This window comes from Bos mutus, chromosome 3 (genome assembly GCF_027580195.1).
Source record: "Bos mutus isolate GX-2022 chromosome 3, NWIPB_WYAK_1.1, whole genome shotgun sequence".
Lineage (NCBI taxonomy): Eukaryota > Metazoa > Chordata > Mammalia > Artiodactyla > Bovidae > Bos > Bos mutus.
The window spans coordinates 20,435,690-20,454,856 of record NC_091619.1 but is presented as its reverse complement, the minus strand read 5'-3'; the positions used below and the strand labels follow the sequence as shown (position 1 = coordinate 20,454,856).

Here is a 19,167-nt window from a genome sequence, read left to right as displayed (position 1 = left end):
TTTTCTCCTCCTCTTCCCATCTTCTTTTCACAGACCACTTCCTTTCACGCACAACTTACTTTCTCAAATCCGTGAGGGAGGGAGGCGGGGAGGATCGTTAGTGGGCTGGAGGATAGATTGTTGGAGGGACTCCCAGTGAAGAGGAGAGAGGGCTATAGAGGGAAGCTGGTTTGAGGGGGCCACTGGCAGAGGTGAGGCAGTGGACGGGGGCACAGAGGCAGAGTTGGCTGAGCAGTCACCGGCAAGACGGGAGAAAGGCTGATGGACACAGAACGTGAGGGGCGTGCCGGACCACCCCACCCTCACATGCTTTCCCTCTGGAGCTAGGAGGTTCATCTGCCGAGCCTGCCAGGTGCTGGAGCCAGAGGAGCGTTTTGCAATGGATGAGTACTCAGACATGGTGGCTGTGGCCAAGCCCATGGTGTACATCACCATGGGGGAGCTCGTCAACACGCACAGGGTGAGGGCCTGTGCAAGCTTGGGGCAATGGGTGGGTGGGCTGGCCCTGGAAGGAAGGCGTGGCTCAAACTCTGTGTCTCCTTTACTCCCCCCATCCTGCAGCTGTTGCTGGAACACCAGGACTGGATCGCCCCTGATCACCGAGACCCCCTGCATGAGCTCCTGGAGGACCTTGGGGAGCTGCCCACTGTCCCTGACCTCATCGGTGCGTGCCCTCCTTGACACTGGGGCGGGCGGTGGGGCCTGCAGGAGGGGCGGGTCGGCAGGTGAGCAGGGCCTTGGAACGTGCCCTCTCGAGTTTTTGTTCAGTCTGGGACATGTGCCAGGAGGCTGGCTACACACTCCCTCTTTCCCTCTGGTCCTGAGATGGACACAGACTGATGGAACCCTGTACCATCATATAAATGTGATGTTAAATCACATGAGATAGGACAGAGGGATAATGGCCTGTTTTGGGTCCCAAAATGCATCTCTGTTGAGGGTAGATTTCAAGAGCTGTGAAATGGAAGGAAGTTGGCTTCCAGAGGCAGAAGGGCAGGGCAGGGCGGGGGACAGATAGAAGAAAGCCAGGAAGAGCTCCTGGCCTAGAGAGGCACAGCCGCAAAGACACGAGGGTTAGCTATGCGGGTGACAGCCCTTCTGTTGGTGCTCAGGGCCTGAGGGTACAGGGTGGTCAGAGGGACAGAGTGGGAAGAGGCAGAGGGGCACGTGGAGCAGCATGTTCACCATGGCCCCATCTGTGCGTGTGCTAATCTCTCTCCTTCCTCACCTGCCTCAGGGGAGAATGTAGCTATGGATGGGAACGTGGATCTGAGCAAGCTAGAAGTGTCCCTGACTCTCACCAACAAGTTTGAAGGACTGGAGACAGATGCTGATGACACCAACAGCCAGAGCCTGCTCCTGAGGTGGGAGCACAGCCTTGGCCCCCTAGGACTCCCCGGGCCAGCAAGCTGGCTGCTCTGGAGTGGCCATCCCGCCTTCCTCCCAGACTCTCTTACCCTCCAGAAGTTCTCCCCCAAGCCTAACTGGCCTTCCCCTTCCTGCGGCCTCAGCTGTTTTCCTTCTGGCGGCCTCAGCTTTTGGCTCCGCGTTGTGGCCGAAGGCAAAGGACTAGTTGGGACATTGGCAGCATGGTTATTTGCGTGTTGTTGTGCTGTCTACCAAGTGCTTGCTTTTTTTATTGTTTGTTTATTTATCTGGCTGTGCCAGATCTTAGCTGCACCATGCGAAATCTCCGAGGCATGTGGGATCTTTAGCTGTGGCGTGCGAGATCTAGTTCCCCGACCAGGGATTGAACCTGGTCCCCCTGCATTGGGAGCACAAAGTCTTAGCCACTGCACCATCAGGGAAGTCCCCCAAATGCTTTCTTACACTTCATTTAATGTAAGGGACAACCAATGAGGTAGATGATGGTTTCCCTGCCTTCCAGTGGAGGAAAGAAACTCAAGCTAAGTGACTTGCCTGAAGTCCCACAGCCAGGAGGTGAAGGAACTCGTGTTCTAATCAATCCCCTGGCCTTGTGAACCGTGGTCAGGAGATGGGTGTGGACCTCTTCATCCCCAAGTCTACAAATGTGATGCAGGACCCCCAGCAGGCCTGGGCTGGTCATCTAGGCAAGAGAGGAGCCAGGTCACCACTTTGACTCCCCTGCCAACAAGACGGCCTCTCCACTCATCCATTCACTGAATAAACCAATGAGCTGGGTGTTCAGCTCTGTCTTGCCACGGAAGGCCTCACAGCGGGGCCAGGCTAGAGGCCAACACATGTCAGAGGACACCGAGAGGGAGGCAGGTGTCGGGTGCTTGAGAGCTCAGAGGGGCCCCTGGATGGGAAAGCGTTTCACAGAGGAGGAACTGCATCCTTCAGCCAAAGGACCCAAAAGAAGGCCATTTGTGGGAGGCACTGTAGGCAGAGGACACAGAGGCATAAGAGAGTACAGTGTGTTCAGACGTGGTGGTTCGGTGTCACAGGCCATCGGTCCCCCTGGGTCTTCCTCCTTGTTACGTCCTCTCTTTCCTTACCTCCAGCCATGCCGGGCAGCCATCATGCAGGGCAGGGCTACTTACTGGCAGCTCCCTCGCCAGCCCCAGTCCAGACCCTCCCCCGTCCTTCACCTCTTCCCCCATCGCTCCCCTCCTTCTGCAGCACCAAGCAGATGCTAGCTGACATCATGCAGTTCCACTCGGGAGACTCCCTCCAGGATATCCTATCCGTTTCAGCTTCCAGGGAGGAGGTGAGTGGCATCCTGGCTGCCAGGTCCTGTCTCGTCCACCCCACTCCAGCATAGCTGGCTCCTTTCCTGGGGCCCTGCCCACAGTTGGCTCCAAGCAGACACCTTGCTCACCAGTCATGTGAGCTCTGGAGGGCTGAGGCCTCTGCCCTTAACCCCAAGAGACCCTCAGGCTGCAGAGTCCTACGACTGCAGCTCCTCCCTACTCCCCACTGAAACAAGAGTGAGCCCTGCAGGAAAACCGGTCCTGCTGCAGCCCTGCTGTCAGTGGGAGGAGGGGTCGGGGGTGCAGAGAGGCAGACTGGGCAGACTCCCTTGAAGAGCACCAAGGAGCTGGCGCTCAGCATAGGGAATGGGCCGCTTGAGGGCCTGAAGGCAGGAGAAGGTGGTTAAGGGTGGGAGGCCAGGGGCAAGCTGGACCAGCTGGATCACAGGCTCAGCCAGGGTCTTCCCAGAGCACAGGTGGGGACAGCCAGTATAGGCCTGACCCAAAACATGAGACAGAAGGAGGGAGATGCCCCCAGGTCCCCTGGAGCCATCACAAATCTCCACTATTGGGGAGTCGCAGCCAGTGTCCACCGGACTTTTTATGCCGTCCTTCTGCTGGGTCTCCTGGGCCACTCGTCCTCTGTCCTGGCCCACGGGGCCCTTCAGTGTCTATGAAGTTGTACACTGTGATGTTCTTCACCACCCCTAGGGTGGGGACCCATGGATGGGGCAGCATGTCAGCACCCGCTAGACCCCTCTAGCCTCTCTGCCCCCCAGGAAGCAGCCCACAAGCGGCTGATGTGCCGACGCCAGGCCTGTGAAGCCCAGACCCCGGAGCCGCTGCGACGACACCGCTCACTGACGGCCCACTCCCTCCTGCCGCTGGCAGAGAAACAGCGGCGTGTCCTGCGGAACCTGCGCCGACTCGAGGGCCTGGGGTTGGTCAGTGCCAGGGATGGCTACCAGGGGCTGGTGGATGAACTGGCCAAGGTAATGGTCTGGAGGGAGGGAGAGATTGTATGTGTGTGTAAACATGTTCATAGTGTTGACACTTCAAGGGCAGGCCTCTCCCTGGGAAGTGCCCACCCAAGATTGTCACCAGCCAGGGGAAGGCCAAGCGACCTCCAAGGGCCCTTTTGAAGGAAAGGTCTCAAAATTAGTCAGGGAAGGGAGTATTCTTAAAATGCTCTTTTACTAAAAAGCAAGCTTTGATCCTGTTACTGCTCAGTAGGAGGGAGGCCCTGAAACATCCTTTGAGGGTTTGGGGTGGGGTCCTTGAGGTTGTTTGCCTCCTAGAGAAACTGCCTTGAAGTCTTCCTCTTCCGGCTTGTCCTGAAGATCCTCACAGTAAGTTGTTCTTGGGCCTGAGTCAGGCCCTGAGGCTCTCCTGCCAGGAAGGGTCGACTCACCCCTGCCTTGGTCCCCCCACCCCCAGGACGTCCGCAACCAGCGCAAGCGCCAGCAACGGAGGAAAGCAGAGCTGCTGAAGCTCCAGGCCACGCTCCAGGGCCTGAGCACCAAGACCACCTTTTATGAGGAGCAGGGCGACTACTACAGTCAGTACATCCGGGCCTGCCTGGACCACCTGGCCCCCAGCTCCAAGTAGGTGCTCCCTTCCTGCAGTCTGAAGGTGACCGGTGACCTCTCCTCTCACCCATGTTGACCTTTGCCCCACTGTTTACCAGCTTTGGAACAGACATCTTCCCCCAGCACAGCGTGGTCCCTTCCCGACACTGTCTTCGAGTCTCCCTCATAAAGTCTTGGGCTCTAGTGTCTTCCACCAGTGAGAAGTCTTCCTCAGGCTCTAATTTCCTTCTACCAGCCACCGAGAGAATTAGTGTCTTTGGTGTTGAAGAGTTTGTTAAATGAACTGTCTGGGCCTTTTCTTCATCAGGAGTTCTGGGAAAGGGAAGAAGCAGGTATCTCTCCACTACACGGCTGCCCAGCTCCTGGAGAAGGGTGTCTTGGTGGAAATTGAAGATCTTCCCACCTCTCAGTATGTGTCTTTGGAGGGCAGAATGTCAGGCCCTAACCTGGGAGGCGGATGGGGGAACTCTGGGCTGGGCACAGGCTGGGAGGGAAGAAGCGTGGTCCCTGCCCTGAAGGAGCTGTTACGACGGGGAAGACAGGCAGCTCCAGACAGAGAGCGAAGGGCAGTGGGCGTGGCCTGGCACAGTTCTAGACACCCCAAGGCACAGGATGCTGGGAAAGCATCCTGGAAGAGAAAACAGCCAGAGCAAAGGGCTGAGGTGTGCTGAGCAGAAGTAGAATCAGAAGGAGGAAAAGAGAGAGGGGGCGCAACACAAGGGAAGCCTGGCTCTGGGTGGCGCACGGCGCTGCCTGGGTTGAGCAGCCCTGCGTGGAAGAGTCAGGTGTGGCCCCTGTTTTGAATCCTATTCTTGATAGTTTCAGAAATGTGATCTTTGACATCACCCCTGGAGAGGAGGCGGGAAGGTTTGAAGTAAACGCCAAGTTCCTGGGTGTGGACATGGAACGGTTTCAGCTCCACTACCAGGTGAGGGGACACTCCCATGAGCCCTCCAGATACCCGGCGGGCTTTAGGTGCTAGCCTGAAGACGGAAGGCTGGCCTGGCTTCCCTGGGCCTTGGACGGTATCAGCTTTGTTCCCTATCCAGTCTACATTGTCTGTTCCTGAAGACAAGAGTGATGGTCTGTGTAGTCCAAGCCTCCCCCGTGCCCTGACACAGACCTCACAGCCAAGCAACAGGAGAGTGGAGTGGGCTGGCGGTGTCAGAGCAGATTAATACTTGACGCCCTATCCCATGTCAGGGGCTTTACACATTACCTCATTTAATCCTCTCCAAAGCTCTCCAGCATTATCCCTGTTTTATAGGCTCTGAGGCTAAAAGGTTAAGAAGCTGGCCTAAGTCATAGGCCAGTGTTCAGGAAAGCAGTGATTTTAAATCCAAATCTTGCCGCTCTGCTACTTTGCCTTTTAAATGATTTCAAGCCCTGGCTCTGCTTGAGCTGACATTTGGTCAGGTCACTGCACCTGTCTCTTGGTCGTGGTTTCCTCATCCGTGAAGGGGGTTTCCACGCCCGCTTCGGCGGCCAGTGCCACTGGATGACCGTGGATGGCTCCAAGATGTTAGTGTTTTGTAGACTCTGTGGGCCACGGTGAGCCCCTCCAACTCTCCTCCCTGCCCCTTCCCTCCCTCCTAGGACCTCCTGCAGCTCCAGTACGAGGGTGTGGCTGTCATGAAACTCTTCAACAAGGCCAAGGTCAACGTCAACCTTCTCATTTTCCTTCTCAACAAGAAATTCTTGCGGAAGTGACTGAGGCAGGCGGTGCTCCCCAAGCCCTTCTTACCTCACTGGATGCTTTTCTGAACACTAACGCACTGCTCCACTTTCCTGCAGACACCCAGAACTCAGGCCCAGGCAAGGCTCAAGGAGTCTCGCCCTTTCCCCAGCTGGGAGGAGTCTGGCTCCCTGGCCCACAGGCAGGGTCTCTAATTGGCTTCAGTCTGGCCATGTGGCTTATAAGCCACAGAATCCCATGATTTTCTAGCCTGATGGGAAGGAATGAACTCAGGACCTGCCCTGCGAAGGCTACTGCTCTAGTGTCTGCTGCTGCCCTCCCTGTACGACAAACACTGTCCCAGCGGCCTGATTCCTGCTGCCTCCCTTCTCTCTGCAGGCCCAAGCCAGGGCTGGCTCCCTGTCCCACCCCACTTCAGCAGCAGCTTATGTTCTGTCCTGCTGAGGCCCAGGCCACTCTGCTGCAGCGACGCCTCCCACCCTCCCACCCCTGACCCTCACCCCCGGGTGGACAGCGCTTGTTAATGCCCACTCGGCCTTGTGACACACGGTGGCCTGGGCCAGATGACCCTCCATTAACCTCAAATCTCACTCTCTTGTTTACAGTCTGTTTTACATGTGGGTCACCAGGGTATTTATTCTCTCCTGTGCAACCGTAATCATGGTTTTTATTCTTTCTTCCTGAGCTCAGAGAAAGAGTTCCCATTTCCCTATTCAAACTAATACTCATGCCAATCTTTTATACCTTGTATATAAAGTCACCTTGGGTCCCTCGTGTTTAAAATCTCATTATTTCAGCCTCATACGGTACAAAAAGCAGTCTTTCCCTTTTCTCTCTCACCCAACAGGATTCTTGCATCTGAGAGCTAACTTCCTGTCCTTGTGGCCCCTCTGATTTCACTTTAATATAAACAGCTGTTACCTCCGCATCTGTTGTTAACGCCTTATTTCATCTCCTGCAGAGCAGGCCCCTGAGCTCTGGGATAAATCCGCCCTGGTGAGCGGGGGAGTCTTTCCTGCAGCGCCCCCCTCACCTTTCTGCAGGCGTCTGCTGTGGACCCTGCCTACCTGAGCTCATTGGTTCTTAATGAGATGTGGTGTTTATTCCTCTCTTCCCTCCCCCAGGGGACAGAAAGGAGGAAGAAATGCTTAGATTTCGATTCCATTTTTATTGGCCACTCTGAAGACTAAAGCCAAGAGGAGGGGAAACCAGTCCAGGCTCTACTCCACTCGTTTTGCACACATTTGCAGCAGGTTCTTTGCCTGAGCCACAGCTTCTTGGTATCGTGGGCTCTACACTCTGACCCAAATCCCCTGTCCAGGAGGAAAGCCCCCACTCTTTTCCCCCTGGGTTTCAGGAAGTTGGGAGGAGGGGACAGTCTAGATGGACACCTATCCTGCCCTCGGAACTCCCGGGCAGCTCCTGCTGGGCAGGCACACACGGGTCTGCGCAGTGCAGCCTGTCTCCCTGCACCCCTTTCCATTCTGTCGCTCAGGATCTGTCTTGCTGTCACATTCAGTATCAGTCACACCCTCCCCCCGTCGCTTAACATGCCACAGCAAAGACTTCAAGTACCGCCTCGCTCTGGGTGACGGTGACATGTACCAGTGGATCCAAGTTTCCACACATGATCGGTCATCATTAAAAGACTTAGATTCACCAAATGATTCCAACACTATCCCACTGTGATGCTCCCCCACAATCATAGGATCTCCGCCACATACACCAGGTATAGAAAAGTCCCAATAGCTACTGTGCTTGTGGGATATTTACACACACGCAGTACTCACAACAACTACAAAGGGAAGCAGTCACCATTTTCATTCAATAGATGATGAAACTGCAGTTCAAAGGGTCAGATAACTGCACAAAGCTCCACCGCTATAAGGGGAAGAAAATCTTTAAACTCAGGTCCGTCTGCTCGGATTTATATTCCCCTGTTCTTTTCTCTTCTCTGAAACATTGCCGCTTCCATCACCCCACACTCTCATGCCACTCTTGTCTTTCAAGCCCACCCCACTCCACCCTGGTGTTGGTCCCTGAGGCGCTTCAAGGTCCTCTTTTCCTAACTATTGGTGCCCAGTCTGAGATACAGGCACTTAGTTCCAATGGGTGGGACTAGATACCAGTACAACCTCTTCAGTGGACAATTTTGCAACATCAGAAATAACAAGAGCAGGGACCTCTCTGGTGGTCCAGTGGCTAAGCCTCTGTGCTCCCAGTGCAGGAGGCCTGGGTTTGATCCCTAGTCAGAGAATTAGATCCTGCATGCTGCAATTAAGACCTGGTGCAGCCAAATAAATAAATATTTTAAATAGATGCATATTTAAGTGCAGGGTACCAGGACGATTCAATGGGGAAAGAGTAGTCTTTTCAACAAATGGTGCCGGGACGCTGGATATCCACATTCAAAAGAATGAAGTTGGACCTGTACCTCACACCATAAACAAAAATTAAAACATCACAGACCTAGATATAAAAGCGAAAACTATAAAACTCGTAGAAGAAGCATAGATATAAATTTTCATGACTTTGGATTTGGCAGTGGCTTCTTTAGATACTGAAAGCACAAGCCACAAAAGTAGATAAATTGAACTTCATCAAAATTCAAAACTCTTGTGCTTCAAAGGACATCTTCAAGGAAATTAAAAAAAACAACCCACAAAAGTGGGAGATGTTTTCAAATCATATATCTGACAAAGGATTTATATCTGCAATGTATAAAGAACTCTTACACAACTCAAAAAGATAGCCCAATTAAATGGGCAAAGAATTTGAAAAGCCATTTCTCCAAAGAAGATATATGGATGGCTAATAAGCACATGAAGTGATGCTCAGGGCTCCCCTGGTGGTCCAGTGGTTAAGAATCTGCCTGCCAATAAACGTGGGTTCGATCCCTGGTCTGGAAAGATCCCACATGCCCTGAGGCGACTAAGCTCCTGGACCACAATTACTGAGCCTGTGCTCCATGACAAGAGAAGCCACTGCAGTGAGAGGCCCAGGCACCGCAACTAGAGCAGCCCCTGCTCGCCGCACCTGGAGAGAGCCCCCGTGCAACAGCGAAGCTCCAGCACACCCAAAAACAAATAAAATCTTTGTATTAAAAAAAGACTGTAAAGTCCCAAGATGATTAGAAAAAATGATATCCAACATCATTAGTCATTAGGAAAATTGCAAATCAAAATCATGAGATACCACTTCACCCCCACTAGGATAGCTAAAGTACAATAGGGAATAACAAGTGTTGGTGAGGCTGTGGAGAAATTACAAGTCATGTATTGCTAAGGAGGCTATAAAATAGTGGAGCCACTTCGGAAAACAATTTGGCAGTTCCTTGCTAAACACAGAGTTACCATATGAGTCAGCAATTTCACTCCTAGGTATAAATCCCAAGAAAATTGAGAGCATATGTCTGCACAAAAATCTGTATACAAATGTTTATAGCATCATGATTCTTAATAGCCAAAAAGTGGAAATAATCCCACTGCTCATCAGCTAACAAGTGGATAAACAAAAGGCGATATATCCACACAATGGAATATTCAGCCATCAGAAGGAAATACTGATATAAGGTACAATGGAAGCACCTTGGAAACATGCTAAGTGAAAGTCAAACACAGGCTTCCCTGGTGGCTCAGTGGTAAAGAATCTGCCTGCCAATGTGGGAGACTCCAGTTTGATCCCTGGTCCAGGAAGATCCCACATGCTGTGGGGGCACCTAAGTTTATGCAGCACAACTACCGAGCCCACGCCCTAGAGCCCACGAGCCTCAACCCCTGAAGCCCTTGTGCTGCACCCACTGAAGCTCGTGTGCTAGAGCCCCTGCTCTGCGACAAAAGAAGCCACTGCAAGGACTGGCCCACACGCTGCAACTGGAGGGTAGCCCTGCTCGCCGCAACTAGGGAAGGTCCACGTGCAGCAATGAAGATCCTGCACAGGCAAAAATAATTACATTTTTTTAAAAGAAGGAAAACAAGAAACGGTGAGCTAGTTCTGAGTGTACTGATGTAAAAAGCTGTCAATGGTACATATGTTATTTGGAATGAGACATGAGAAACGTGGCAGTGGTCCACCTTTGGGGAGTAGGAAGTATCTTTCTGTGCTGTTATTACAGTGAGCTTATCCTAGTCTTATAGAAAAGAAGGCCAGCACACACTATGCGTCTAGAACTGAGGGGTGAGCAACACAGAGGAGTGGCGTGGCCCTTGTTCTAGAGCAGTGATGCTCCAACTAGGTGCTACAGCCTGTGCCTGGTCAGTACTAGGACACATGCAGAAATCGACAGCAAGCACTTAGAAACTCACAGCTTGCAGTTTGACCCGTGATTCTAATGATAAAAAACTGAGATTATATTTTATAGGTCTCTTCATTTCATTTTTCTAGTAACTAGGTTTTTTCGTATTTCATGAAAATACTAGTCGATAACAGATTGAAAATTTTAAGGAGTTGCCCTTTACTACAGACTGTTTGAGAAGAACTGTTCTACAGGGCATACTTCTAGTCAACTGACATAGAATGCATTAGCACTGATGAATTAAACCAGAGGGACTGAATGGAGTAGCTGAGTTCACACTATATATGCAATTTTGGATTTTGCTATATTCTTTGAGCCATGAAAAACATTCTCCATTTCTTTAAAATTTCTTCAAAACATTATGTAGGCCATATAGTTCATGTATTTAACATTCCTACAATATCAGTTAGTTTTCCATTATCAATAACATATAATTCTGCAATGAATATTTTTGAGTTCAGTTCAGTCACTCAGTCGTGTCCGACTCTTTGCGACCCATGAACCACAGAACGCCAGGCCTCCCTGTCCATGATCAACTGCCAGAGTCCACCCAAACCCATGTGCACTGAGTCACTGATGCCATCCAACCATCTCATCCTCTGTCGTCCCCTTCTCCTCCTGCCCTCAATCTTTCCCAGCATCAGGCTCTTTTCAAATGAGTCAGCTCTTTGCATCAGGTGGCCAAAGTACTGCAGTTTCAACTTCAACATCAGACCTTCCAATGAATACCCAGGACTGATCTCCTTTAGGATGGACTGGTTGGATCTCCTTGCAGTCCAAGGGACTCTCAAGGGTCTTCTCCAACACCACAGTTCAAAAGCATCAATTCTTCGGCACTCAGCTTTCTTTATAGCTCAACTCTCACATCCATAAATGACGACTGGAAAAACCATAGCCTTGACTAGATGGACCTTTGTGGACAAAGTAATGTCTCTGCTTTTTAATATGCTATCTAGGTTGGTCATCGGAGAAGGCAATGGCACCCCACTCCAGTACTCCTGCCTGAAAATCCCATGGACGGAGGAGCCTGGTAGGCTGCGGTCCATGGGGTCGCTAAGAGTTGGACATGACTGAGCGACTTCACTTTCACTTTTCACTTTCATGCATTGGAGAAGGAAATGGCAACCCACTCCAGTGTTCTTGCCTGGAGAATCCCAGGGATGGGGGAGCCTGGTGGGCTGCCGTCTATGGGGTCGCATAGAGTCGGACATGACTGAAGTGACTTAGCAGCAGCAGCAGCAGCAGGTTGGTCATAACTTTCCTTCCAAGGAGTAAGCGTCTCTTAATTTCATGGCTGCAATCACCATCTGCAGTAATTTTTGGAGCCCTCAAAAACAAAGTCTGATACTGTTTCCCCATCTATCTGCCATGAAGCAATGGGACTGGATGCCATGATCTTAGTTTTCTGAATGTTGAGTTTTAAGCCAACTTTCTCACTCTCCTCTTTCACTTTCATCAAGAGACTCTTCAATTCCTCCTCACTTTCTGCCATAAGGGTGGTGTCATCTGCATATCTGAGGTTATTAATATTTCTCCTGGCAATCTTGATTCCAGCTTGTGCTTCTTCCAGTCCAGCATTTCTCATGATGTACTCTGCATAGAAGTTAAATAAACAGGGTGACAATATACAGCCTTGACGAACTCCTTTTCCTATTTGGAACCAGTCTGTTGTTCCACATCCAGTTCTAACTGTTGCTTCCTGACCTGCATACAAATTTCTCAAGAGGCAGATCAGGTGGTCTGGTATTCCCATCTCTTTCAGAATTTTCCACAGTTTATTGTGATCCACACAGTCAAAGGCTTCGGCATAGTCAATAAAGCAGAAATAGATGTTTTTCTGGAACTCTCTTGCTTTTTCCATGATCCAGAGGATGTTGGCAATTTGATCTCTGGTTCCTCTGCCTTTTCTAAAACCAGCTTGAACATCAGGCAGTTCACAGTTCACGTATTGCTGAAGCCTGGCTTGGAGAATTTTGAGCGTTACTTTACTAGCATGTGAGATGAGTGCAATTGTGCGGTAGTTTGAGCATTCTTTGGCATTGCCTTTCTTTGGGACTGGAATGAAAATTGACCTTTTCCAGTCCTGTGGCCACTGCTGAGTTTTCCAAATTTGCTGGCATATTGAGTGCAGCACTTTCACAGCATCATCTTTCAGGATTTGAAATAGCTCCACTGGAATGTGATCACCTCCACTAGCTTTGTTCGTAGTGATACTTTCTAAGGCCCACTTGACTTCACATTCCAGGATGTTTTTGAATATAAGATTTTTATTGCTCTTTCGTCTAGGCCGCCAACGTGCCATCCAGACTAAGGAAGACCCGGAAACTTAGGGGCCACGTGAGCCACGGCCACGGCCGCATCGGCAAACACCGGAAACACCCCGGAGGCCGAGGTAATGCTGGTGGCATGCATCATCACAGGATCAACTTCGACAAATATCACCCAGGATACTTTGGGAAAGTTGGTATGAGGCATTACCACTTAAAGAGGAACCAGAGTTTCTGCCCGACTGTCAACCTTGACAAATTGTGGACCTTGGTTAGTGAGCAGACACAAGTAAATGCTGCCAAGAACAAGACAGGAGCTGCTCCTATCATTGATGTGGTGCGATCAGGTTACTACAAAGTTCTGGGCAAAGGAAAGCTCCCAAAGCAGCCTGTCATCGTGAAGGCCAAATTCTTCAGCAGAAGAGCTGAGGAGAAGACTAAGGGTGTAGGTGGGGCTTGTGTCCTGGTGGCTTGAAGCCACATGCTGGGAAATTCATTAAATGTTAAGTGCTTTTCTAAAAAAAAAAAAAAGATTTTTATTTATATTTCTAAATATCTCCCTAGAATACTAGGACAGAAATTGCTAGATCAAAGATTATGAACATTTTTAAAAATTAGGTTTTTCCATATTATAATACTTATTCATTGTAGAAAATTTCAGTTCAGTTCAGCTGCTCAGTCGTGTCCGACTCTTTGCTACCACATAGACTGCAGCACGCCAGGCTTCCCTGTCCATCACCAACTCCCGGAGCTTACTCAAACTCATGTCCATCGAGTCCGGGATGCCATCCAACCATCTCATCCTCTGTCTTCCCCTTCTCCTCCTGCACCCAATCCCTCCCAGCATCAGGGTCTTTTTCAATGAGTCAGTTCTTCGCATCAGGTGGCCAAAGTATTGGAGCTTCAGCTTCAGCATCAGTCCTTTCAATGAATATTCAGGATTGATTTCCTTTATAATTGACTGTTTTGATCTCCTTGCACTCCAGGGACTCTCAGGAGTCTTCTCCAACACCACAGTTCAAGTGCATCATTTCTTCCGCACTCAGTTTTCTTTACGGTCCAACTCTCACATCCATACATGACTACTGGAAAAACCATAGCTTTGGCTAGATGGACCTTTGTTAGCAAAGTAATGTCTCTGCTTTTTAATATGCTGTCTAGGTTGGTCATAGCTTTACTTCCAAGGAGCAAGTGTCTTTTAATTTCATGGCTGCAGTCACCATCTGCAGTATTTTGGAGCCCAAGAAAATAGTCTCTCACTATTTCCATTGTTTCCCAATTTATTTGCCATGAAGTGATGGGACCAGATGCCATGACCTTAGTTTTTTGAATGTTGAGTTTTAAGCCAGCTTTTTCTCTCTCCTTTTCCACTTTCATCAAGAGGTTCTTTAGTTCTTCTTTCATTTCTGCCATAAGGGTGGTGTCATGTGCGTATCTGAAGTTATTGATGTTTCTCCCAGCAAACTTAATTCCAGCTTGTGCTTCATCCAGCCCCTGCATTTCGCATGATGTTCTCTGCATAGAAGTTAAATAAGCAGAGTGACAATATACAGCCTTGACGTACTCCTTTCCCAATTTGGAACCAGTCTTTTGTTCCATGTCCAGTTCTAACTGTTGCTTCTTGACCTGCATACAGATTTCTCAGGAGGCAGGTAAGGTAGTCTGGTATTCCCATCTCTTAAAGAATTTTTCATAGTTTGTTGTGATCCACACAGTCAAAGGCTTTGGCTTTTAGTCAATAAAGCAGAAGTAGATGTTTTTCTCTAGTCTTTCCCATTCTGTTGTTTTCCTCTATTTCTTTGCATTGATCGCTGAGGAAGGCTTTCTTATCTCTCCTTGCTATTCTTTGGAACTCTGCATTCAGATGCTTATATATTTCCTTTTCTCCTTTGCTTTTCACTTCTCTTCTTTTCTCCACTATTCGTAAGGCCTCCCAAGACAGCCATTTTACTTTTTTGTGTTTCTTTTCCATGGGGATGGTCTTGATCCCTGTCTCCTGTACAATGTCACGAACCTCCATCCATAGTTCATCAGGCACTGTATCTAGCAGATCTAGTCCCTTAAATCTATTTCTCACTTCCACTGAATAAGGGATTTGATTTAGGTCATACCTGAATGGTCTAGTGGTTTTCCCTACTTCCTTCAATTTAAGTCTGAATTTGGCAATAAGGAGCTCATGATCTGAGCCACAGTCAGCTCCTTTCATTCCAATCCCAAAGAAAGGCAATGCCAAAGAATGCTCAAACTACCGCATAATTGCACTCATCTCACACGCTAGTAAAGTAATACTCAAAAATCTCCAATCCAGGCTTCAGTAGTACGTGAACCGTGAACTTCCAGATGTTCAAGCTGGTTTTAGAAAAGGCAGAGGAACAGAGATCAAATTGTCACAACTGCTGGATCATCAAAAAAGCAAGAGAGTTCCAGAAAAATATTTATTTCTACTTTATTGACTATGCCAAAGCCTTTGACTGTGTGGACCACAATAAACTGTGGAAAACTCTGAAGGAGATGAGAATACCAGACTACCTGACCTGCCTCTTGAGAAACCTATATGCAGGTCAGGAAGCAACAGTTAGAACTGGACATGGAACAACAGACTGGTTCCAAATAGGTAAAGGAGTACGTCAAGGCTGTCACCCTGCTTCAGATCAGACCAGATCAGATCAGTTGCTCAGTCGTGTCCAACTCTTTGCAACCCCATGAATCGCAGCACGCCAGGCCTCCCTGTCCATCACCAACTCCCGGAGTTCACTCAGACTCACGTCCATCCAGTCAGTGATGCCATCCAGCCATCTCATCCTCTGTTGTCCCCTTCTCCTCCTGCCCCCAATCCCTCCCAGCATCAGGGTCTTTTCCAATGAGTCAACTCTTCTCATAAGGTGGCCAAAGTACTGGAGTTTCAGCTTTAGCATCATTCCTTCCAAAGAGATCCCAGGGCTGATCTCCTTTAGAATGGACTGGTTGGATCTCCTTGCAGTCCAAGGGACTTTCAAGAGTCTTCTCCAACACCACAGTTCAAAAGCAACAATTCTTCGGCGCGCTCAGCCTTCTTCACAGTCCAACTCTCTCACATCCATACATGACCACAGGAAAAACCATAGCCTTGACTAGATGGACCTTTGTTGGCAAAGTAATGTCTCTGCTTTTTAATATGCTATCTAGGTTAGTCATAACTTTCCTTCCAAGGAATAAGCGTCTTTTAATTTCATGGCTGCAGTCACCATCTGTAGTGATTTCGGAGCCCAGAAAAATAAAGTCTAACACTGTTTCCACTGTTTCCCCATCTATTTGCCATGAAGTGATGGGACCGGATGCCATGATCTTAGTTTTCTGAATGTTGAGCTTTAAGCCAACTTTTTCACTCTCCACTTTCATTTTCATCAAGAGGCTTTTTAGTTCCTCTTCACTTTCTGCCATAAGGGTGGTGTCCTCTGCATATCTGAGGTTATTGATATTTCTCCTGGCAATCTTGATTCCAGCTTGTGCTTCTTCCAGCTCAGCGTTACTCATGATGTACTCTGCATAGAAGTTAAATAAAAAAGGTGACAATATACAGCCTTGACGAACTCCTTTTCCTATTTGGAACCAGTCTGTTGTTCCACATCCAGTTCTAACTGTTGCTTCCTGACCTGCATACAAATTTCTCAAGAGGCAGATCAGGTGGTCTGGTATTCCCATCTCTTTCAGAATTTTCCACAGTTTATTGTGATCCACACAGTCAAAGGCTTCGGCATAGTCAATAAAGCAGAAATAGATGTTTTTCTGGAACTCTCTTGCTTTTTCCATGATCCAGCGGATGTTGGCAATTTGATCTCTGGTTCCTCTGCCTTTTCTAAAACCAGCTTGAACATCAGGAAGTTCATGGTTCACATATTTAACTTCTATGCAGAGTACATCATGAGTAATGCTGAGCTGGAAGAAGCACAAGCTGGAATCAAGATTGCCGGGAGAAATATCAATAACCTCAGATATGCGGATGACACCACCCTTATGGCAGAAAATGAAGAGGAACTAAAAAGCCTCTTGATGAAAGTGAAAGAGGAGAGTGAGAAAGTTGGCTTTAAAGCTCAACATTCAGAAAACTAAGATCATGGCATCCGGTCCCATCACTTCATGGGAAATAGATGGGGAAACAGTGGAAATAGTGTCAGACTTTATTTGTTTGTGCTCCAAAATCACTGCAGATGGTGATTAATTTCATGCAGCCATGAAATTAAAAGACACTTACTCCTTGGAAGGAAAGTTATGACCAACCTAGACAGCATATTAAAAAGCAGAGACATTACTTTGCCAACAAAGGTCCATCTAGTCAAGACTATGGTTTTTCCAGTCGTCATTTATGGATGTGAGCGTTGGACTGTGAAGAAAGCTGAGTGCCGAAGAATTGATGCTTTTGAACTGTGGTGTTGGAGAAGACTCTTGAAAGTCCCTTGGACTGCAAGGAGATCCAACCAGTCCATTCTAAAAGAAATCAGTATTGCGTGTTCATTGGAAGGACTGATGCTGAGGCTGAAACTCCAGTACTTTGGCCACCTCATGAGAAGAGTTGACTCATTGGAAAAGACTCTGATGCTGGGAGGGATTGGGGGCAGGAGGAGAAGGGGACAACAGAGGATGAGATGGCTGGATGGCATCACCGACTCGATGGACATGAGTTTGAGTGAACTCCGGGAGTTGGTAATGGACAGGGAGGCTTGTCGTGCTGCGATTCATGTGGTTGCAAAGAGTTGGACATGACTGAGCGACTGAATTGAACTGAACTGAAGATGTTTTTCTGGAACTATCTTGCTTTTTTGATGATCCAACGGGTGTTGGCAGTTTGATCTCTGGTTCCCTTGCCTTTTCTAAATCCAGCTTGAACAACTGGAAGTTCATGGTTCACGTACTGTTGAAGTCCTGCCTTGCAGAATTTTGAGCATTACTTAGCCAGCGTGTGAGATGAGTGCATTTGTGTAGTTTGAACATTCTTTGGCACTGCGTTTCTTTGGGATTGGAATGAAAACTGACCTCTTCTAGTCCTGTGGCCACTGCTGAGTTTTCCAAATTTGTTGGCCTATTGAATGCAGCACTTTCACAGCATCATCTTTTAGGATTTGAAAAAGCTCAACTGGAATTCCATCACCTCCACTAGCTTTGTTCATAGTGATGCTTCCTAAGGCCCACTTGACTTCACATTCCAGGCTGTCTGGCTCTAGGTGAGTGATCACACCATCGTGGTTATCTGGGTTATGAAAATCTTTTTTTATATAGTTCTTCTGGAAAATTTAGAAAATATTTACAAGGCAAAAAACAAAGGGGGGCTTCCTTGGTGGTCCAGTGGTTAAGAGTCCTCCTTGCAAAGTAGGGGACACTAGTTCAGTCCTTGGTCTGAGAGGATCCCACATGCCACAGAGCAACTGAGCCCATGCACCTCAACTACTGAACCCACTGCGCCCACGTGCCGTGACTACTGAAGCCGGCCCCTGGAGCCTGTGCTCCCCAGAAGAGAAGCCATCGCAGTCAGAAGCTGGCACACTGCGCCTGGAGAGTAGCCCCTGGGCTGCGACTATAGAAAGAGCAACGACAAAGACCCACCAGAGACAAAAAATAAAATAAATACATAAATCTTTTTTAAAAAGAAAAAAAGGTTAAAATAATTCATGATACCATCACTAAATGATAGCTACTTGTAACATTTTGATGCATCATATTTGTAATTAGAATCACACTATGCATCTTATTTCATTAACTGCTTGTTCCATTTAACACTGTAAACATATCACCATATTAAATGGGATATACCCTAATTTACTTAATCTACCCACTATTAAATAACCATTTAGAGGGTTAAGTTTTGATATATAAAAGAATGCTATGTTGCAAACTCCTTGTAGGGGGCTCTGTTGACATTGTTCTCCCTGGGTCTTTTTTTTCCTTTTTTTAGTATCTTAGTTACCTCACCAAGGATCAAACCTGTGTCCCCTGCAGTGGAAACACAGAGTCTTAACTAGTGGACTAGCACAGAAGTCCTGGATCTTTTCCTTTACTGAATTGATCCTCCCTTCCTCCAAATGACTGATGGGGTTAATGATTTGCAGAATCTGCCTCCCACTGACCAGGACACTGGACTCCAGGTTCTAGAATAGACACAGACTCTCTTCCCGTCTGCCACGAGAATTTGAATTCTGAGGGCGGCACCCAGGAAGGGAAGCCAGTGGTAGCTGAGTCAACAGCTGGCAGCACGGTAAAGAGACAGCCACCCAGTTTCTGGCACTGAGATCCCCAGAAGGGTCAGTGTGTCACCTTTCCCAGCACAAGTCACCTAACCCCTTACAACCCTGAGTGCCCCTCAGCATCTCCCAGCCAATCCCTGCTTGCTCAAGTTCTTCAGTGCCATGTTTTATTATTTACAAAGATTCCCTCCTGATTCATCTTAGTACCTAATCTTTATGCCTGGATTTATGTTCTCAGACTATATTCCTAGAAAAAAAGATGCCGTGTTGAAGGGTAGGCACTTTTTGTATGTGACCTAACGACTTCCAGAAAATCAGTATCAGTTAACAAAGAAAGGGGACACGGAACGTGAGAGCAAACTGGTGCAGCTTGCTGGGGCCAGGAGTCCTGGGTCCAGCATGAAGCCCAGCATGACTTGCCAGTCAACCTA

At 48.5% G+C, this 19,167-nt stretch overlaps 1 protein-coding gene across 2 annotated transcripts in view; it reads left to right on the top strand.

Annotated features, from left to right (window-relative positions):
* The window catches only part of IQGAP3 (IQ motif containing GTPase activating protein 3), a 45,524-nt gene extending 32,478 nt beyond the window's left edge, over nt 1-13,046 (top strand). For both annotated transcript variants that reach the window (XM_070367356.1, XM_070367355.1), the window contains exons 30-39: nt 328-460; nt 562-664; nt 1,238-1,364; nt 2,605-2,692; nt 3,455-3,667; nt 4,113-4,279; nt 4,572-4,673; nt 5,084-5,192; nt 5,861-5,920; nt 12,541-13,046. In XM_070367356.1, coding sequence (XP_070223457.1) covers nt 328-460; nt 562-664; nt 1,238-1,364; nt 2,605-2,692; nt 3,455-3,667; nt 4,113-4,279; nt 4,572-4,673; nt 5,084-5,192; nt 5,861-5,920; nt 12,541-12,996 — 1,558 coding nt within the window. In that variant the 3' untranslated portion in view covers nt 12,997-13,046. The remainder of the gene's footprint in view (nt 1-327; nt 461-561; nt 665-1,237; nt 1,365-2,604; nt 2,693-3,454; nt 3,668-4,112; nt 4,280-4,571; nt 4,674-5,083; nt 5,193-5,860; nt 5,921-12,540) is intronic.
* The last annotated feature ends 6,121 nt before the right edge of the window (nt 13,047-19,167 follow it).